Source organism: Tiliqua scincoides, chromosome 1 (assembly GCF_035046505.1).
Source record: "Tiliqua scincoides isolate rTilSci1 chromosome 1, rTilSci1.hap2, whole genome shotgun sequence".
NCBI lineage: Eukaryota > Metazoa > Chordata > Lepidosauria > Squamata > Scincidae > Tiliqua > Tiliqua scincoides.
This window is the reverse complement of record NC_089821.1, coordinates 67,919,390-67,940,375: the sequence shown is the minus strand read 5'-3', so window position 1 is coordinate 67,940,375 and position 20,986 is coordinate 67,919,390. Positions and strand designations below refer to the sequence as shown.

At 45.0% G+C, this 20,986-nt stretch overlaps 1 protein-coding gene across 1 annotated transcript in view; it reads left to right on the top strand.

Annotated features, from left to right (window-relative positions):
- DNAH7 (dynein axonemal heavy chain 7) overlaps positions 1-20,986 on the top strand; it is a 99,661-nt gene that overhangs the window by 40,965 nt on the left and 37,710 nt on the right. The window contains exons 31-40 of the mRNA XM_066620522.1: positions 663-845; positions 1,529-1,705; positions 2,489-2,620; positions 3,856-4,080; positions 5,926-6,123; positions 11,504-11,659; positions 12,589-12,757; positions 13,781-13,907; positions 15,903-16,122; positions 18,647-19,519. Coding sequence (XP_066476619.1) covers positions 663-845; positions 1,529-1,705; positions 2,489-2,620; positions 3,856-4,080; positions 5,926-6,123; positions 11,504-11,659; positions 12,589-12,757; positions 13,781-13,907; positions 15,903-16,122; positions 18,647-19,519 — 2,460 coding nt within the window. The remainder of the gene's footprint in view (positions 1-662; positions 846-1,528; positions 1,706-2,488; positions 2,621-3,855; positions 4,081-5,925; positions 6,124-11,503; positions 11,660-12,588; positions 12,758-13,780; positions 13,908-15,902; positions 16,123-18,646; positions 19,520-20,986) is intronic.

Sequence of the window (20,986 nt, the reverse complement as noted above, 5' to 3'; positions counted from 1 at the left end):
GTGGGGAGCCCTGTCAAAGGTCGCACCGGGCTCCCCACACCCTGGGGAGGCTGCAGGAGGCTTGGGTAAGTGCACCCAAGCCCCTGCAGCCCCCTGAGCGGCATGATCCTGGGAATCGCACTGCTGCCTTCCCCCCGCCCCTGCTGCCTTCCGCCCACCCCTGCTGCCTTTCGCCCACCCCTGCAAGCACTTACAGTGGCTCAAACTCTCCATGAGAGTTTGAAAACCACTCTCATAGGAGATCAAAACATACCCTGTCACTGAACATGGTCTGTAAGGTAGGCTAATATTATCATGCTCATATTGCAGAGCTAAAGGCTGGGGAATAGTAGTTTGACTGAAGAGAAACAATTGAGTTGAAAGTCAAACTGGGACGTTCCAGCGCATAGTTGTAGGTCATGTTTAACCACTGTGCTGCATCACCTTGAGATGGACCATATCCATTAGAAATGCAACTTCCATGTTTAGAGGAGTATTCCTTCTATTTTATAGCTAACATCAAGATATGACTAGGAGTACCTTGCCCTTCTTGGGAGTCTTAGAAAAGCATATGACTGACCACTGTTAGAGACTATATTGGATATGGACATGATGGACATGTGGACTGACTCAGCATGCCAGTTCTTATTTTCCTTGCATCAAAATATTCTCTTTCAACCCAGACACCTGATAGGAAGTGGCTTATTTTTGACGGGCCAGTGGATGCAGTATGGATTGAGAACATGAATACTGTGCTGGATGATAACAAGAAACTCTGTTTAATGAGTGGAGAGATCATCCAGATGTCCCAACAAATGAGCCTCATTTTTGAACCAATGGACTTAGAAGTTGCTTCTCCTGCTACTGTAAGTATGCACACTTGGAAGACTGCCTTTGAACAAAGTGGGATTGTGACAAGATAGTAGGTAATTTTCATATTTAAAGGACCAACTAAGGGTATGGTAATTGGTTTGGATATGATGGCCAGATGTCACCTCCAGCTGAGGGAGGCAAAGCCAGCTGAGGAAACTCATGGCACAGGACATGGAGTCCAGATTATGGGTTGTGGTGGAAGCAGAGGGTGGCACAGGAGACTGGGTCCAGGCTGGACCATGTAAAGAAAGCAGGGAGCTGCTCCGGGGAGCAGATACAGAAGGCTAGGGCAGGAGACAAGGTTAAAGGGGAGAACAAGTACAATGGACTGTTGCTGGGTTTAGCTCTTGCACCTGTGAGAGCTCAAGTTTAAATGAAGGGCTGATGAAGGAAGCAGGAAGTTCTTGATTCTGCTTGACCCTAGTAGATGTAAAGCTGCTTTTGCACAAATTTATAAATATTCAGTGAGGTCCAGATTGAACATGCTAGGAAGAACTGCTTGTGTGGCTGCCCATGGGTGTACCAATCCATATATTTCTATGGGTAGCAGCTGAAATTAGTAATTTTGAGAGAGAAAGAGGCAAAATTCCTCCTTGATTTTGAAAGGCCTTTTCCATACTTAAACATTGCAGACAAGATTCTTGTTAATTTATGAACACATATCCTTCTTTTGCAGGTTTCTAGGTGTGGCATGGTCTACATGGAACCTCAAATGTTAGGCTGGAGACCAGTGATGTTGTCGTGGTTACATCATATGCCACCATCTCTCACTCCTATCCATAAGGATTTTATAACAGGCTTGTTTGATAGAATAGTCCCACTTTCTGTTGAGTTTGTTAGAAAATGTACAAAGGTAGGGTAAAGACATATTTTATGACATGAAGCTGCTTTTCTAGATTGCGTAAATTCATAAGTACAAATGCTCACAAGCTTGTCAAAAGATGTTCTTCTGGACCTTTAACAATTGTGTAGGGGATGAAATTTCAGCATGTGCAGCTCAGATGACAAGCTGCATCTGCTGAAATTCCCTCCTCCACAATTGTTAAAGGTCCAGGAGCCCTAAGGTTGAAAGGTTGGCCACCCCATCCTAACATCCCTGCTGTTGTTCTTACAGCATTTCCCTATGCTTGTCTACTTGGAAGTAATTTCCATTATGTTCAATGAGGCTTTCTCCCAGGAAATTGTATATAGGATTGCAGCAATAATCTTTCCTTATAGCAAAGCAATAAGAGAAGTATCTGGAGTTAGAGCTAATGACTGACTGCTTCATTTTTTGCAGCTATGGCCATAATACAGGGGACCCCAATATCCACAGATTCACTTATCCGCATATCGAATCCACAGCCTCCCAGGTACCCCCTCTTGAGGTGAGGGAAGCTTTGCTCTCCTTGCCTCCCAATGGGGCACATGCAGGAGGGGCACTCGCCCGTATCCACAGTTTCACTTAGCTGCAGGGGGTTCTAGAACAGAACCTATGCAGATACGGGGGCATGCCTGTACTCGAAAGTACGTGTTTCTTAATTAAATGAACTGTGTAAAATATTTCATATTGACCCTTAATTATCTAAGGCCGAAATAACTAGTTTACTTTATGTTTAATTTGTATACTATGGAGGATATGCCTTTATTGTTCTAGGAACTGTCTCCGACAACAGACACAAACTTGGTTCGATCATTAATGAATTTAATGGACTGCATGATGGATGAGTTTGCTAATGAAGCCAAATTTAAAACCATAGGTGACCGTGACGTGTTTTCTTGGATTGAGGTGGGCAGGATTTTTTTTGTAATGTATTGAATAGAAAATTGCATGTTGAAGTAGCACATCTTCATTGACTTGATGGAGGTGAAATGGGCCAAAAGAAACACTGTGTGATTTCACTTTTTATATTTTCTTCTGTGGTAGGTATAGAGTGTTGGTAAATATAACAGCAAATCCATGGTTTGCAAGCCTGAGGCATTATGAGGCATTTTATTTTTAATAAGCTATCATTTTTGAATGATCACTAGAGACGAGTGAGTCCTAGTTGCCTTGGTTTAAACATGATTATCAGTGAAGCTCTCTGCAGCTTGTGGCTCACAATAAAAGCCCAGGCATGTATACTCAGAAGCAAGTCCCATTATATTCAGTTGGCCTTACTGACTGGTGCTTGTGCTTACGATAGAGTCTCAAACTGTTTTCAGTTGTCAGAGTCAGTGTTTGATGAAGAGATTCCAACTGCACTGAGTTAAAGCAATGCTAGATATTATGATTGCCACAGCAAATGCCAGTGCTGTTCCAGTGTGTCCTGCAGCAAACATGTAAAGTATGGGCATCATACATTCGTTATGTATATGTGCCTGGGATATTCTTACAAAAGCTCTTACAAATTCTTATGAAAGAGTTGTGTTCACAATGAATTGTCACCAACAGCCCAATTCTATTCCCCACCAGTTAACATAATGCAGGTGCACCAACTGAGAACATGCAGCATCTGGGGACGGGGGGGGGGGGGGGGGAGAGCGACCATAGAGCCTCAGGGTATGAGTCTGGGCCAGGAAAGGGGATGGGATTCCCCAGTGAGTGCTGCTGCTGCTGAGATCCACCCCCTTGCTCTCAAATTGCTCCTGCCCACCCTGTTCCCCTCCTGCTCCACCCCTGCACCGCCATGACCTGCTCTCACCACCAACTTACCTGCTCCTATGTGGCCTGGGTGGGCCTTTGGCACACATGCAGGGCTTCCCACCATTTGTGCTGGCAGTGTCTCCATGCATAACAGCAACTCACCTTTTGTGGCATTGCACCAGGACTTATGGCAGTGGCAGATCTGCTGACATATGTCCCCAATATGTTTGGGTCATTAGTCTTTTTTCTTTTCTTTTTTTAAACTATGCCACTATTCTTTGGTGCTAATTTATGCGTTTGATCCCTCTGCTTATACCTTTATTATACTTGCAAGATCAAAAAGAATGGCATTGTTAATTAACTATTATTTTCTGTCTGTTTCCTTCTCCAAAAACTAGGGTATTTTTATATTTTCACTCACCTGGTCTATAGGAGCCAGCTGTAAAGAGGATGACCGACTGAAATTTGATCTAATAGTGCGAGAACTGCTTGATGGGCCACTGAGTGATGAGACAAGAGAGCGATATAAATTGTTGAATACTGGTGATCATCTACATTCAAAAATCTTGACTGTCCCCCTTCCAGTAGTAGGAACTATTTATGAGTATCGATTTGTCAAGGATGTGAGTGTGCTTGTCATGTTTTTTGGGAGATTAATTGGTACATTCATTTTGAATGTAGCATTGAAGCTAGATCAACACTGTTGACTGATGGAATTGTTCCTTACAGAAATTAATTGATATTAGTGGGGAAAATATTGATTTATTAGAAATATATTTTTCTGTCAATCATGCTTTGACAAAGAGCATGAGAAATAATTGGTTGTACTCAAGTCAAATTAGTCCTCGCTCCTCAAAACAAGGAACACCAAGGACTCATACTGTGACTTGCATTGACCCAAACAGCATGAATAGAAATACCCCCCCACACATGCTATTTATGGCATGCCCCCCATATAACAATTTTTTGAAAAATGCTTTAGAGTGCTGTCCTGACCTTTGAATGAGCCAGCACAAGTCCCTTGCGCCCGCCCAGGAGTGTTGCAAGCATGCCATACGGCATGTTTGCGCCTCCTTTAGAGTCGCCAGGGCTGGCATGAAGACGTGTGCTGGCCCATGGAGATTGCATCCAACCTCCACGCCACCCTGGAATGTTGAATTCATGCCAGCCTGGGGAGATTGGTGTGAGAGTTTGAAGTGGGCAGGGGGAATGCATTTTGATGGTGTTTTGGGGCAGAGGAGGGCAGGCCGGTGGGCAAACCGGGCCCAGGAGGGGGTGTGACTAGCTTCTGGCACTTAGGCCAGATCCTAACCTCCATCCTGGGCAGCACACCGGGCTGCTCGGAACTGCGCCAGCAGATTCACTGACACAGTTCCAAATAGCCCCATTGAGGTGACTGCCGCACAACACAGGGTAAGGGGAATCCCTTTCACGTTGCATGGATCCACCTGAAACTGGCCTGCCTGTTCCACCACAAGTTAGAATTGGGCTGTTACTTGCTTTAAGAGAAACATCTTAAAAAGAATAGTGTGCTACCAAAGGGTGCTGTCAGGCTAGAAACTACAGCAGGGGTAATGTCTCTCCATGCCCCACTGCAGTTTCGGGTTGCCCCCCCCCCCCAAATTGTTAATAAAGGCAAAGATTCAAGAGATTGTGCACATGTCAAGTTTGATCCTAAGTGCTAAGTGCTAAGGTGTGCGCAACTTAATGACGGGGGGGGGGGTACTTCTCCGATCCCTGTTCATTGCGATTGGTTCATTAAGCAAACATTCAGTCCAGTCAATTGCCTTTGTTGTGTAAAAAGTCACCCCCTGCCAGACACTAACTGGCTCCACAGGCTATTGGAGATAGATTACCTCTTCTTTGCATTAAGAGCCTCTCTGTTGTGTAAACAGACACTCTGCTGCAGGCTATGGGGAGACATGATTGCCTTATTAAAAGCATCTTTATTGTGCTTTTACCACCGTCATATATGTGATACGTTGTTAAGCAAACAGTTGTTAAGTGGCGCACGCCTGTATCTACTATTTTTATAACAAAGCAGTAGCTGAACTTGTAATAATTCCCATGATATAAATGTTTGATAGTACATTGATTCTGTCCCCAGTCTGGAGTTATGCATACGAACAACAAAGCTGATCACTTGTTTGAGAGGGAAGGAATCTGCATCTATTTCCCCCTTCCTCTATAGAAAGAGGGATGGAAATGTGGATTTGGTTTCCTCCACCTGCAGCAGGTAATGAGCATTGACCAACCATTAGGCACTGCATGTGTGTTTTCCAATCTAACATGGAGGGCCACATGCATTGTTCTGAAAGCTGAATTCAGAAACTGCATGCAGCATATTTTTGTGTTGATTAACAAGGGATGTGAGTGATTTCATTGCATCCCATCAGTATATGTCCATAGATAGCTCTTTATTCTCACTGCTGTGCTTTTGTTTGCCTTTGATATTATGTTTTGAACAGGGATCAGGGAGGTGGGAGCTTTGGGTAGAAGCACTGAATACAGCTCCATCTATTCCAAAAGATATGATGTTTAATGAAATAATTGTTCCAACCCTGGACACAATTCGATACTTCTCATTAATGGATTTGCTGACCACGCATCAGAAACCTTCCATCTTTGTGGGGCCAACAGGAACTGGCAAGAGTTGCTATATTATAGTAAGTATTCTTAAAACTCATGCTGAATGTGTTTGCCTTTGTAAAGGAAGCACCTGCTGGTTTGAAATGTTAGAAAATTGATTCTCCTAAGAAAACTAGATCTTTCTTTTTATTGAATGTTTTCCTTGTTCTCTAGGTCCTCACTGCACTTTAGGTGTCTTCTCACAAAAGCAGTTTTGCTGTCCCCTAAGCCAACTGTCAAAACAGAATGGGAATAGGATACAGGGCAGGGGATAGCGACGGGGGTAGGAGTGGGCATATCAGGCCCTGGAGGGGGCAGGATCAGTGGCAGCGGTGCTGATACTATCCTCCTCAAGCCAAATCTGCCAACATAGATCCGCTCAGATGTGCACCAGCCGCTTGCTTGCACAGGTCTGAATAGACCTGTTGCAGCAGCCACAGGGCTTTTTCTGGGGCAAGGAGAAAAATTCCCCTTACCTCAAGGAGACCTGTCGCCTTTCAACTTCTCCCATAGGATACAGCCTAGCCTGTGTTGGCAGTGCTGCATTGGCGTACACCCAGAAAGGGGGGGAGCGTTTGGATAGGATTGGGCTGCCCCTCAAAGTCATAGTCATGATGTCAAACATACATCAGAGTCTGTGTGGAAGAATTCCAGGCATAGAAGGAGGTGAGAAAAAGGTCTTATGTATAGCCATAGTTCTCAGTGCATTTGGTGATTCCCCAGTAAAGAGGGTGGGAGAGTTGCTAGAATAGATGCATGACTTCTACTTCTTCAGCCTAGGTTATTTATATGGGCCTTTACTGTGATGAGATGAGTTAAAAATATGACAGCTTCAGGTCAAGGCAGTGCAGGACAAGCCATACATCAGTGATTCTCCTACACCAGTGATGGGATTGAGCCGGTTCGCACCGGTTCTATAGTACCGCTTCCTAGTTCACCTCTTGGTTCGGAGAACCGGTTGTTGGCTGGGGAGTTGTTGGCTTCTGAGTAGACCTGGTTAGGATTGTGCTGTGCCTACATAGAGGTAAGTTCCATTGTGTTCAATGGGGCTTACACCTGCGTTGGCTTGGTCATGTCGTGAGAATGGATGATGGCCGGATCCCAAAGGATCTCCTCTATGGAGAACTCGTGCAAGGAAAGCGCCCTACAGGTAGACCACAGCTGCGATACAAGGACATCTGCAAGAGGGATCTGAAGGCCTTAGGGATGGACCTCAACAAGTGGGAAACCCTGGCCTCTGAGCGGCCCGCTTGGAGGCAGGCTGTGCAGCATGGCCTTTCCCAGTTTGAAGAGACACTTTGCCAACAGTCTGAGGCAAGGAGGCAAAGAAGGAAGGCCCATAGCCAGGGAGACAGACCAGGGACAGACTGCGCTTGCTCCCGGTGTGGAAGGGATTGTCACTCCCGGATTGGCCTTTTCAGCCACACTAGACGCTGTGCCAGAACCACCCTTCAGAGCGCGATACCATAGTCTTTCGAGACTGAAGGTTGCCAATACAATACTCCCAGGAAAGTGTGGCAAACTCTGCCACACTTTCCTGGGAGTAAGCCCCATTGAATACAGTGGGACTTACCTCTGAGTAGACACTGTCAGTCAGAAGGCGAAGAAGGAAGCATCTTATCTTCGTCACTGAGGCTGCGATCCTATCCACACTTTCTTGGGAGTAAGCCCCATTGAACACAATGGGGCTTACTTCTGAGTAGACATGCCTAGCATTGCATTGTCAGTCTGGAGGAGAATGACACACAGCCCAGGGACCTCCAAGGGGCACCTCCTCCTTCCAGCTCCAGACTGCAGAAGTTTTTGGAGCTCCCCCTCCCCCTTTGATCCAGGCAAGAGGGTCAGTCTCCCAGTGTCTCACCCCACCAGTGGCTCTCCCCAGAAGACTTTTTGCCCCTAAGAGACATCAACCCCCCCCCATCTCTCACACAGGAAGGGACTGAAGATCGCTTATGTCTCCCCGGCACACTTCTCCAGCTTGGATGGGCTCAAGGTCCCCAGTGAGAGGAGCCAAGGGAAGACTTGCCTTCCCCTATGAAGTGCAGGTGCAGCTCCGCAGCTGCTCGCCTCCTGCTGCTGCTGCTGCTGCTGCCCAGAGCAGATGGGTTGCCAACCCCTGGACTAAGCAAGCTAATTACTGGGCTGGGGCACCTTCCTTATGAGGAAAGGCTAGACGTTTGGGCCTCTTCAGCCTAGAAAAGAGGCGTCTCAGGGGGGACATGATTGAGACATACAAAATTACGCAGGGGATGGACAGAGACAGAGTGGATAGAGAGATGCTCTTTACACTCACACAAAACACCAGAACCAGGGGACATCCACTAAAATTGAGTGTTGGGAGGGTTAGGACAGACAAAAGAAAATATGTCTTTACTCAGCATGTGGTTGGTCTGTGGAACTCCTTCCCACAGGATGTGGTGATGGCCTAGATGCCACCTGGCCTAGATGCTTTTAAAAGGGGATTGGACAAATTTCCAAAGTCCATCACAGGTTACAAGCCATGACATGTATGGTGCAACCTCCTGATTTTAAAAATGGGCTACGTCAGAATGCCAGATGCAAGGGAGGACACCTGGATGAGGTCTCTTGTTATCTGGTGTGCTCCCTGGGGCATTTGGTGGGCTGCTGTGAGATACAGGAAGCTGGACTAGATGGGCCTATGGCCTGATCCAGTGGGGCTGTTCTTATGTTCTTATGCAGCCCTGAGCCCCTCTCCCATGCAACCCTGACCCCCTCCCCTATTTTAACAGTAATTATTGCCTACTCTTTATTCTATAATTTCAGGGAACAAATGTTCCCTGCCCCCCCCACCACAGGATGCAGTGCATGCGCTATTGGTACAGCTGCACTGGCACTGGAAAATTGGATAGGATTAGGTCCCAAGTCCTCTTAACTGTAACTTTCCAGCACCAAGTCCTGGAGGTCTCCTTGTGACAAGGAAATGTTTGTTCCCTTACCTCGGGGCTGCATTGGCTCTGGAAAGTTGGATAACCCTTAGGCTGCAATCCTACTCACACCTGGGAAGCAAGCCCAATTGACTATAGAATGTGATTTGCTCCTTTGTAGGCTTGCATAGGATTGGGCTGCTATTCCCAGTGTGCTGAGGATGGTACAGTTAGCATTGCTCCTTCTCTCGAAGAAATGTTCCTTTAGGTTATTCTCCCTCCCCCCATGCAAGTGAAATGCCAGGCTGACTAGAAATTGAAGATTTTTTGAACAAGTTTGCAAATTGGGTTTAGGTCTTATCACCTAATGAAAAAGAACTGGAGAAACACTGGGAAGAACTTGTGATCAGGGTGAACCTCAAAACCTGCAAGGCTTGTTACATGTGCTCTTAATTTTCATTTTTAGGCTAGGTTGTGGGTGCTGGGCACCTACACAGCTGCAACACTTTTGAAGGACTGTGGTGGGGAGGTTCTGCCTCACCTGCCTCCCCACCCACTGCAGGCCCCTGCTTTGCACTCCCTGGTCAGTAGCAGCCCTCAAACTTGTGGGAGACTCGCCACTAGAGTAGACCAAAGTGATGGGTATCTGCTGTTGCCTGTCGGAAAGCAACCTAGAAGAATAGTCCCCTCATAGTACCTTTTTGCTCATTAGTGAAACTGTCCTTCAAGGCTGCCATTCTCTCTCAAACCCTGGAAGTCAACAACTCCCCTTGAACTTGTTGGGCTTCTGAGTAGACGTGCATTGGATTGCAGAGTTGGAAGTTGGAGGGGGAAACTTTAGAGTTCACTGGAATTCTTTTTGGGGCTGGGTGGTAAAAGCAATAGAGCAGCATTTCTCAACCAGTAGTACTCATACCACCAGTGGTACTTGAGGTGGTGCCCAGTGGTACTCATGGCAGAACCCCCCCCCCCCAGACTTCCACTGCCTGGCAGTGAGACCAGCAATACGATGCAACAAACAGTGGTAGGAGGCTCAGTTCTGCTTTTCTTGCACTCAAAAAAGCCTTCCCATCTACCCTGGGAGCCCAATCCTATGCATGTCTACTCAGAAGTAAGTTCCATTATAGTCAATGGGACTTACTACCAGGAAAAAGTGGATAGGATTGTAGCCTGAGCCTCTCTCTTACCGTGGTTTGTTGCATCATGTCTGGCCTCTTAGTATGGAAATAACTGGTGATAAAGTCATTCCAGTTACTTCCAGTTGTACTTCCCAGAGGTGGGCCATGCAAAATGGTACAGCGGGCAAGAGGCAGAAGCTGAGGAATGCTGTAATAGAACAAAAAAGAAGGGGAGATATATAGATGTTACTATGCTGTTGTTGCTTTTGGTTGATGATGAGGTGTCAGACTATGTGCTCAGTGCACTTTTGCTGACCAGATGTTCACCACTAAAAGTGAACCAGATCCTTGAGAGGATTGACTGCTCTGGTAAAAATCACCAAGTTCCCACTGAGAAGGAAGGTGGCCCAGCTCAAAGCCCAGTGCAGCAAGTTGGTTTGTGCAGATGTGAAGGTGCTGTGCTGCTGTGATGTCTCCAGAGGTTGGTAACCTGGAGCCCTGGCAGTTCCCACCTCCTCTTCTTGGTGCCTTCCTGATTTCATTATACAACTGCCTTGAGAATTCAAGAAAAAATGTCCATTTGAAGTGTGCATGTCAGCCGCATGTTTATCCTCCTTGGAAACTAGTGGCCAGAGGCCTGTAAGTATGACTATAGAGGACAGAATTACAGCCTTGCAATTTGGATTTAGACATTGGGTTACAGTAACTTGGTTAAAGTTACAGTGCAATCCTATGACTGTCTACTCAGAAGTAAGTCCCATTATGTTCAATGGGACTTACTCCCAGGAAAGTGTGTACTGTACAGTATAGGAGTGCAGCCGTAGTCTTTCAACTTCCTTTGCGGCAAACAATTGAAGCTGAGTTGCTCATTGCTCATTAGGACATAGAACCTGTTGTTAATTTATTTGAATCCCACCACTGTCCTACACCCTAGCTTGTTTCAGGCTTCTCCTGGATGGGATAATCAAGAAGTGAGGGCAGATGATACAACCAAGCTATTGCTACTGAGCAGAAGAGGGCTCATACACACACTTTTGACTGTTTCCTAATCTGTGGTGGCCTCCAGTGGATCCACATAGCTGCGTATGTTATGCCTGCTGGTTGCTGGAATTCAGTGTACTACTGTTGGCACTGCAAAAAACAAACAAACAAAATTTTTCCTAAAATTTTGAATCACCTTGTTTATTTCTGCAGGAAGTTCATTAATGAGCTAAGAATTTTAGTGACTTTGGGCTCATTAACATTTCATCATTTTGTAAGCCGAATGGCTCACAAACTTGATGTGAAAAACAATTCATTTTGGCGACTCTCAATAAATAGAGAGGGCTGTGCCTTTTGCTAGAGGGCTATAAACTGTCGGATTTACGTACTGATGTGATCCAAACTTTTCTCCTTTTTTTTAACCATCTTTGCAGGATTTTCTCCTAAACCGCTTAAATAAGGAGATCTACAAACCGCTGCTCATTAACTTTTCAGCACAGACTACAGCAGCTCAGACTCAGAACATCATTATGTCAAAGCTTGATAAGAGGAGAAAAGGAGTCTTTGGCCCCCCTCTTGGGAAGAAAATGGTAACTTTTTAGAAATGAAGTAAGACCAGAGACCTAACATGTCACTGATGGCACCTTATGTGGTGGTCTTATATCAAAGTACAAATACTAGAGTACAAAGTGCACACATGGTGCCTTGGTCATGAAGAGCATATGTGTATGTTCATTGACCTTAAGAGAGACTCATATGGATAACCGATCATTTCCCAGTTATAATATCTGTGTATTTTGAAGGAGAAAGCAGCATTGTTCATATGCATGTGTGATAGTAGACATGTATTATTGTATTTCAATACCTGTAGTGGGAGAACAAAAAATGCTATGAGAAATCACCACTGAAGTCCAATGCATGTTTACTTGCAAGTTTAGTTTAGCAGAGCTTCTTCTATACATACAGCAGAATGAGGTGGTAGAGTCCTAAGGTGGAAGAACAGACTGTACCACTTCAGACTGCATGTTGAGTGAACCATGTGTTTGAATGCTGCTAGTTTAAAAAAAAAAAAAGAACACATTAGGGAGCTGTGGTCAGGGGCATTTCTCTTTCATTTGCCCATATTTATACATGGGACACAGCAAAAAAAGTGATTGTCTGCAGCCTGAAGTCGCCTAGTCTATTCTACCAATTCAAGATTCGGCCCCCTCTGTCTCTACTTTCTCCGTACCATTTTTTCTGCTGAAAATGCCCCCCTTCTAATATGAGTGTTCCTCCCCCCCAAGTGGTTATTTGCTGCAAATAGCTGCTTTGTGGAGGGGATTTTTTGGCAGGAAATGGTGCAGAGTCAAAGCATGAAACCCCTCTCCCTATGTGCTGTGACCCTAATCCACACTCCCTTCCCACTGCCTTTTCCCCACAAAACAGACCCTTTCACTATTAATAAGTGAAGTGTCATGTGTAGTTTGTCCCCTTTCCCTTGTGCTGATCCACATTCCCCTTTTGTATTTGTTTTCAGGTTGTATTTGTAGACGAGGTCAATATGCCAGCAAGAGAGGTCTATGGTGCTCAGCCTCCTGTGGAGTTACTACGTCAGTGGTTAGATCACTGGAACTGGTATGATCTGAAAGACTGCAGTATGATTAAACTTGTGGACATCCAAATCATGTGTGCCATGGGGCCACCAGGTATGACTTTTGGGATCTGCAGGTACACCTCCAAGTCAATGTCAGAGTCAGTGGTGTAGCTAGAGGCAGTGCAAAGCAGTAAGCTTTGCAGGCACCTGAACATGCCATACAAGTGGGCAGTGGGAGCAAAATGGAGGCAAATGCCTGGAATGACTTCAAAGGGAGGGGGAGGGGCCACTTGCACGGCATGTTCAGGCACCTGCAAAACTTAGTACTTTGCACCCTTTCTAGCTATACCACTGGCAAAAGTAAATAGTTTTCTTGATTTCTTTGGCTTCCTAGTAATGCAGTTCTGCATGAAAGGATTGTTAGTCTTTTTATAGCTTCAGGAGGCAAGTTTGTTTGTTGTAGCTTTTACATAAAGACCCCTGACATAGTGCCATGTTACAAATACAGTTTGTTCTATGTGACTTCAGGAAAGAAAACACATACAAAAAGCATGCACCCTGTCCTATATGAAAATCACCCAATTCATTTTACTACAATTGTGTGTCCTTCCAAACACAAGCAGTCATGGCAAAACAGACTTCTGCTTGACTTCCATGCGTGGTGGTGACCAGGATTTGTAGATGCATGTGTTTTATCTCGAGTCCTGTTCAGTTGTACAATGTGTGGGTTCTGTCCACATGAAGAGGGTGACTGCCATTTTGGGAAATGTCAAATATTAATAGGGCCATTGGGGGATACAAGCCCCTGTCTGGTGCACCTTGACAATTTTAAGGCCTTGTCAGTTGCCATGAGATTAAAAATGTTGAAAATTGCTTCTCTAAAGGCATGGCCATCAAGCAAGATCTAATACCCTACTAAAAATAGCCTTTCTGGTTTATCAATCATACCAAATTTGCCAAACTTGATGTAATAGTAATGCATCCATTTGTTTAAATGCAAATCTGCTCCAATCATTTAGAATGAGGAAAGGCATCTATTTTTAACAGCAAGAAGGGCATATGAGCAAAGAGTGAAGAATTGCTTCTTTATTGCATTCCCATGATCTTAATGACAGTCCGTGGGTCCTTCTTGTAGGTGGAGGCCGAAACCCAGTCACTCCTCGATTCTTACGGCACTTCAATACAATCACCATTAATGAATTTGATGACAATTCAATGTACACAATTTTCTCCAGAATATTAGATTGGCATCTTACTATATGGTATGTGATTTGAGTATATTGTGGATAATGACATAATAGTGAAAATACAGTTGTTGATCAGCTAGCAGAATGACTTTGCTCTTTGGCTGGAGAGACATCCATGCCTCTCATTTATGTATTCTTGATATCAAGGGAAAACTTTTGTTAGCCATTTCAGAAGCCATCACAAACTGCAGAGCATTCATGTAATGTTAATAATACTGTGAATGATAATAATGTGTTGCTTGTTGCTCATTCACATCAGAAAGCCCATTGCTGTATCCAGCCTCCAAGTAGTCATCTCAGGTGTTATGAATGAATGCATAGTCACACCCAAATAAGCATGTAAATTACAACGTGAATTGTTTCTGGATGTTACCTGAGGCCAGCAAGTCACTGAGCAGCAGACATTTCCACTGGAAAATTGGCAGCCCAATTCTATCCCTGACCAGTGATGCCATGGAGCTGATGAACTGTATTGCATGAGATTTTAAAATCATTTTTTATTTACCTCCCCATATGCTGCCTGGCTGCCAAAGTTGCTCCTCATACCTACACCACATATTTAGCTGACATAGGTCCGAAAAGCCTCAGGGAATGGGCTGAAAAAGGGGGATAGAATCCCAGTGTGCGCAGCTGCCATGAAGATCCTCCTCCTCTTCCCACCCTTGAATTGCTCCTTGCCTGCTCTGCTCAGTGCCCGAAGCCTCCCCCAAACTGCGCCCACCGCCTCCTTTCGGGCTCCAGTGCCAGCTGGGTGAGCTGCTGATGTGCACTTGGGGCCTCCAGTCTTTTGCACTGGTGGCCCCAAAACGACAGAAGAGCAACTTTTGTGGTAGCAAACTGGGATTTATAGATGTGAATTGCAAGATCTACTGCTGTAGGCCCTGAATAGGATTAGGCTGTGATGGTCATAATGCAAAATTCTGGCAGTAATGTATAGGTAATAGAATGGATGAATACTACTAGAATTGATTGCCTTATATGCAGCAGGGAAGGGGTTACTAGGAGGAATCATTGGCTGCAATTTGCTGGTTCAGGAATTCCAATCTTCACTGTAACCAGCAGGAAGCTGTGGTGGTAGCAAGTGCTGCCTGACAGCCCAATCCTGAGTTCTGCACATTGGCTTACCACTGGTGCACACTGTCACAAACGTGCTGTAAGGCACATTTGCAGGGCTTAGCACCGGCCCAGCACCAGAGCTAGCCCAGCATGAGCTCGCGCTGGGCTGGTGCTGGTGGAAAACCTATGCTCCAGCACTCAATGGTTGCCTGAACTGCCAGGTGGCAGAAAGGTAGGTGGGGGCATGGGGAGGAGGTGTTCCAGGCAGGGAGAGGGTGGGGCGGGACCAGTTGAACTCAGCTCCACCGGATCCTGAGCTTTGTGTCGGGCCATGCAACCCGACATGGAACTCTTTGATTCTGTGGCAGCTCCAGAGCTGCTGTAGAATTGAGTAGCCCCACTTCCCTTCCCCTGAGGAGCCGCTGACGGCTGCCCAGTTGCATTCAGGATGCCGCAGCAGCCATTTTCTGCATCATGGCAGCCCCACACTCTGGGCAGCTCAGGATTGAGATGTAAGTCAGCACACTCTGCAAGCATGTAGCTGCTGGCTAGCTAGCCCCCTTTGCCAACAGCATGAGTGCACCCCAAGGGCTGCTAGCTAGTTAGCAACCACGTGCTTGCATGATGCAGACCTAAGCACCCCCTGCCTCCACTGCCATTGCCTGATGATTAAATAACAAGGGCAGGAATGAACCTCCTCATCCAATTGCCATGTCTCTGTTATTGGTAGCTCCCAGTAGCAAGAGCTCCCTGGCCACTGCTGTGTATGTATCTTTGTATATCTCCAAGTCGTTTATAGCCATTAATTGCGTTTCTCAGCCAGACTTAATGGGCAATCTGGGAAGTTCAGGAAGTGCAGAAAAATGAGTCATGGTTATATTTATATTTATAAGATTTATATTTTGTTCAATAATATTCTACATCCTGCTTCTTATATTGTGTTGAAATTGACAGTTATAGCTTCCCCCCGGAATGTGTTGAACTGACTGCTCCAATTGTAAATGGCACCATGAGTTTATACAAAGAGGCTATGGAGAATCTGCTCCCTACTCCAACCAAGTCCCACTATTTGTTTAATCTGCGTGATTTCTCTCGAGTTATTCAAGGTGTTTGTCTGTCAAGACCTGAAACAACAGAATCTCCAGGAACAATAAAACGCCTTTGGGCTCATGAGGTACATGTCTTGTTTGTAAACAACTGAACATTCTGTCTTGATTTGATAGATATGTATTTCCCTGTAAGTCAGTTTAGGGAGTTGTTGTTTATTTTATGGCTGTGGTATTAAGTAACAGCCTCTAAGTAACAACTTTGTCCATCTTGTGTAAGTGGCACAGTACATATTGGTACTTAGGAGATGTAGAAATTTTTGTGGGTGCAAGTGTTATAGAATTATGGGAAATGAGTTTTGAATATAAAACTCATTTGCTTAACAGAAGTCAGAATGACTATTCCCAGATGTGAAGAAAGCACATCCTTAAGAGACAGAGGGCACAATCCTATGCATGTCTACTCAGAAGAAAGTTTAATTGTGTTCAATGGGACTTACTCCTGGGAAAGTGTGGATAGGATTGCAGCCAGAGTCACATTTGCCAAAATTATTTTATGTAGCAACTTGCCTATTAACTCAGTTACTGCATACTAAACTTCTGAAATTGTACACAGCATGGTTGCTGTGTTGTTTGCCCCACAAAGATATAAAAAATATATATGGTGGTTTCTTTTCTGAACCCAATGGGGAGGGACTGTAGCTCAGTGGAAGGGTCTTTGCATTCAGCACATCCCAGGTTCAATCTTCGACACCTCCAGGTAGGGCAAAAAACAATTCCTGTATGAAACCTGGATAGCTGCTGCTAGTGAGTGTTGACAGTACTGAGTTACATGGTGAACCAAGATCTGGCTTAGGTCAGTACAAGGCAGCGTCATATGTTTTTGTTGACACAGGGCTGATATTAACAATATCTGCAATCACCCAAGGCTTCCTCTTAGCAACTTCAGTGTTGTACCTAGTCCAATCAGCAGACGCAAGCAGAGAATCATCCTGATTGGCTGCTCTTTCTGCCAATTATAGAAATCCTTTCCACTGGAAAAGGGCCAAAGTTGCAAACCTGAGTAACTTCCAGAAGACCCTTTAATACTTGCCTGTTTGGATCAATTTGCAGACATACAGAATTGGTCAACAAAGAGGAAGGAACATGATGGATTATACATTAGAATGGATTATGTGATTTCCCCACCCCCAATGAAATGTTATGCTTTCGTGTTTTTCTCTTCTCGTCTTTCATGATGGATGCACTTCATATCTAAGCAAATAAATCTTTTCTCTACTTCAGTGGTTCTCAAACTGGTAGGTTGAGACCCACCAGCTTGTGTAAAGCTTCCCCAGTCCCTTTAAGGGGCGGGGAAGGGGAGAGGTAGCGACGCAATCCCCAGGATCATGTCGCTACGGGGGATAAGGGGGATGCTTCCACTTACTTTCCACAGAGTTAGGGCTGCAGCAGGCTCCAGGAGGTGCAGGGAGCCCTGTGCAGCCCTCCACGGGACTCCCCGAAGCTTACAATCTTCAAATGGAGTGATCGCAAAGCACTTCCTGTTTGCAGGAGGTGCTTTGTGATTGCTCCATTTGAAGATTCCAAGCCTCCAGGAGCCCTGTGGAGGGCTGCTGTGCAGGGCTCCCCATACCTCCTTGGAGCCTGCTGCAGCCCTAACTCCATGGAAAGTAAGTGGAAGCATCCCCCCTTGCCCCTCTTAGCGACATGATCCTGAGAATCGCATCGCAGCCCTTGGCCCTCCCCCGCAAAGACTTATTTTGGGAGTAAATCTCCCCAAAAGTTTGAGAATCACTGCTCTGCTTTATAAAGAGTATAATAGCCCAGTCCTGACTGACTAAATTCCTACGCAACAGTGCATCAGTGCTGGCACTGGCTCTGCTGCATTCCACAGGGGAATTTCAGTTGCAGGAGGCCTCCTCAGGGTGCTGTTTGTCCTCCTGTCCCAAGGTAAACCCCAGCAGCTGCAATGGGTCAACATGGACCTGTGCCTACAATATTGCTGTTGCAAGTCCATACTGATCCATGCAGGTGGATCAGGTCCAGGAAGAAGTTAGGAAATGACACATGCCAGCAGCATTGATCCTACCTCTTTCCAAACCCAATCCACCCACCCCATCTCCTCCCCATTCCACTGCCTCTCTGCCCTCCCCCCACCCCTGTGCCAGACTTACCTGCTATTAAACATTTTTATTTTTCACAGATTTTGCTTTTTTTTCCCCAAGGAGGAAAAGTTAAGAAGGCAATATTATTTGTTTTTATTTCAAGGGTGCATTTTTATAAATTATAACTATAAATTATCATTGCTTTAAAAGTGTATTTGGTAAGTGATATAGATGGTATATTGTCAGCAGATGAAACCACAGTAATTACCCATGCATCCTTCCCCCTCGAGTCCAGCCCAAAAAGCCTACAGTGACCAATATGTAGAACTGTTTTCTACCAGTTTTACTTTTTTCAGATTTCAGAATGTTTTTTTGTTTTGTTTTTTACCAAATGAATGCAGAAAGTGGTGTTATGTGTTTTGATTTCATTATCACCGGGGGGGGGGGGGGGACACTTCTCCTGATAGAATATACATAGCCTTTTCATAGCTGTGACAAGAACCTCTCACCAATTGTTTTGACAGTGATACTATCAATGTTCATGCAGGTCCTTCGAGTGTATTATGACCGTTTAGTAGATAACGACGATCGATCTTGGCTAATTGGATGCATCCGAATCATACTGAAAAGCCACTTTGAGGAAGATTTTGATGAACTTTTCCAGAAATTGGACTTTGATGGTGATGGCAGGGTTAATGAGGATGATTTGAGAAGCCTGATGTTCTGTGATTTTCATGATCCTAAAAGGGAGGATACAAACTACAGGGAGGTCTTTGATGTGGACCACTTGAGAACTGTTGTAGAGAGTCATCTGGAAGAGTACAATACCATGAGCAAAAAACCCATGCAGTTGGTATTATTCCGATTTGCCATAGAACATGTTTGTAGAATTTCACGTATTTTGAAGCAGCCTCGTAGCCATGCCCTTCTCGTTGGTGTTGGAGGAAGCGGTCGGCAGTCTCTCACTCGTTTAGCTGCTCACATGTCAGATTATACACCTTTTCAGGTTGAAATATCAAAGAGTTATGGAACTAATGAGTGGCGTGAAGACCTAAAAGTCATTTTACGGAGGTCTACTGAAGGTGAGATGCAAGGAGTATTTTTATTCACTGATACCCAGATAAAAAGGGAGTCATTTTTAGAAGACATTAACAACTTGCTAAATGCTGGAGAAGTACCAAACCTCTTTGCGGTAGATGAGAAGCAAGAAGTTTGCGAAAAGATGCGTCAAATAGACCGCCAACGGGACAGAACCAAGCAGACAGATGGTAGCCCCATTGCCCTATTCAACATGTTCATTGATCGCTGCCGAGACCAGCTGCATGTAGTGTTGGCCATGAGTCCAATTGGAGATGCGTTTCGTAATCGTCTTCGAAAGTTTCCTGCCCTTGTTAACTGTTGCACTATTGATTGGTTTCAGGTAAGGCATTTTGTGGCAATTGGTACACTTTGTGCTGCAAGCATCACTTAAATGTAATGCAAAATGTAGGAATTCTGGTTTTAAAAATGCATTCTGTCCAAGCTGCTAGTTTTCTCTGTGCTTGGGAGTCTTTTATTTGTCCAGAGCATGACCTCCCTTCTGGCATTTTGAAATGACAAACAACCCAATCCTATCCAATTTTTCAGTGCCGATGCAACCGTACCAGTGAGGGGTACACTGGATTCTGTGGTGGGGAGTCAGTCACAGAAGCCTCCTCAAGGTATGGGAACATTTGTTCCCTTACCTTGGGGCTGCATTGCGGCTACACCGGTGTTGAAAAGTTGGATAGGATTGGGCCCACAATCCAGTTGTTCCAGAAGGACTATACCACATGATTTTTTTTTATATTGAGTAGATTGACTTGAAGTAGTGGACTCATTGAATAGACTTGGGTAAACCGACTCCCACTTTCAGATTTAGTTTTTTACCGTCAAAAGAATAATAATACAAGCTTATCTCAGAGGATTATCGTGAAGATGGAGTGGTTTTGTGCCAGAGAGAAGTATACTGATATTTTAGCTGCTTTGGGTCCCTTCATGAAGAAAGGCAGGATAAAAACACAATCAATCAATCAATCAATCAATCAATCAAGTAACTTGTAATAAATTCCTAAGTGATTGAATGGGACCATAATACGCCTTTGGTTGTACAGGTGTGCACCACTTAAGGACAGGGATACGTTCTCCAATTAGCTCATTAAGTGAACATTCAGTCCAATCTATTACCTTTGTTGTGTAAATAGACACTCCCTGCCAGACACAGGCTGCTGGAGACCGATTGCCTCTTCTTTGTATTAAGACCCTCTCTATTGTGTAAACAGACACTCTGCTGCAGGCTACGGGAGACGCAATTGCCTCATTAAGAGCATATTTATTGTGCCTTGACCACCGTCATATATGTGCCCTGTCGTTAAGCGAATGCTTGTTAAGCGGTGCACACCAGTATACTCATCATTCGCATTGATTTCATTTGTAGGCCTAGCTTGCTTGTATAATTTGAATGCTTGTTTTTCCGTAGTATTTTTGACATTGTGAAGTTAGAGGCTGACTTTGTGACCTTAGATATTATACATGATCCAATATACCTTAACAGCCCAATTCTACCTAAATTCCTGCATCGAGATGCAGATGCACCACTGTGGGCTGCACTGCATCTGAGACAAAGGTGGGGGAGGGGGATGATTTACAACTTACCCCTTCCTACCCTTGTTTTCTCTACTTCAGCTGAAAGCAGCCATGCAGGACCTTCTAAGTCCTCATACCCAAGCACGGCTCTGTTTCATACAACTTACTTACTCTTAAGGAGGACCAGTATGTGGAAGGGTAAAATACCTGACATACTTCCAATCCAGGGAGTAGGACGTTTGCAGTGCCTATCAGTAGCACTCACCACCATTCCCTTTACACC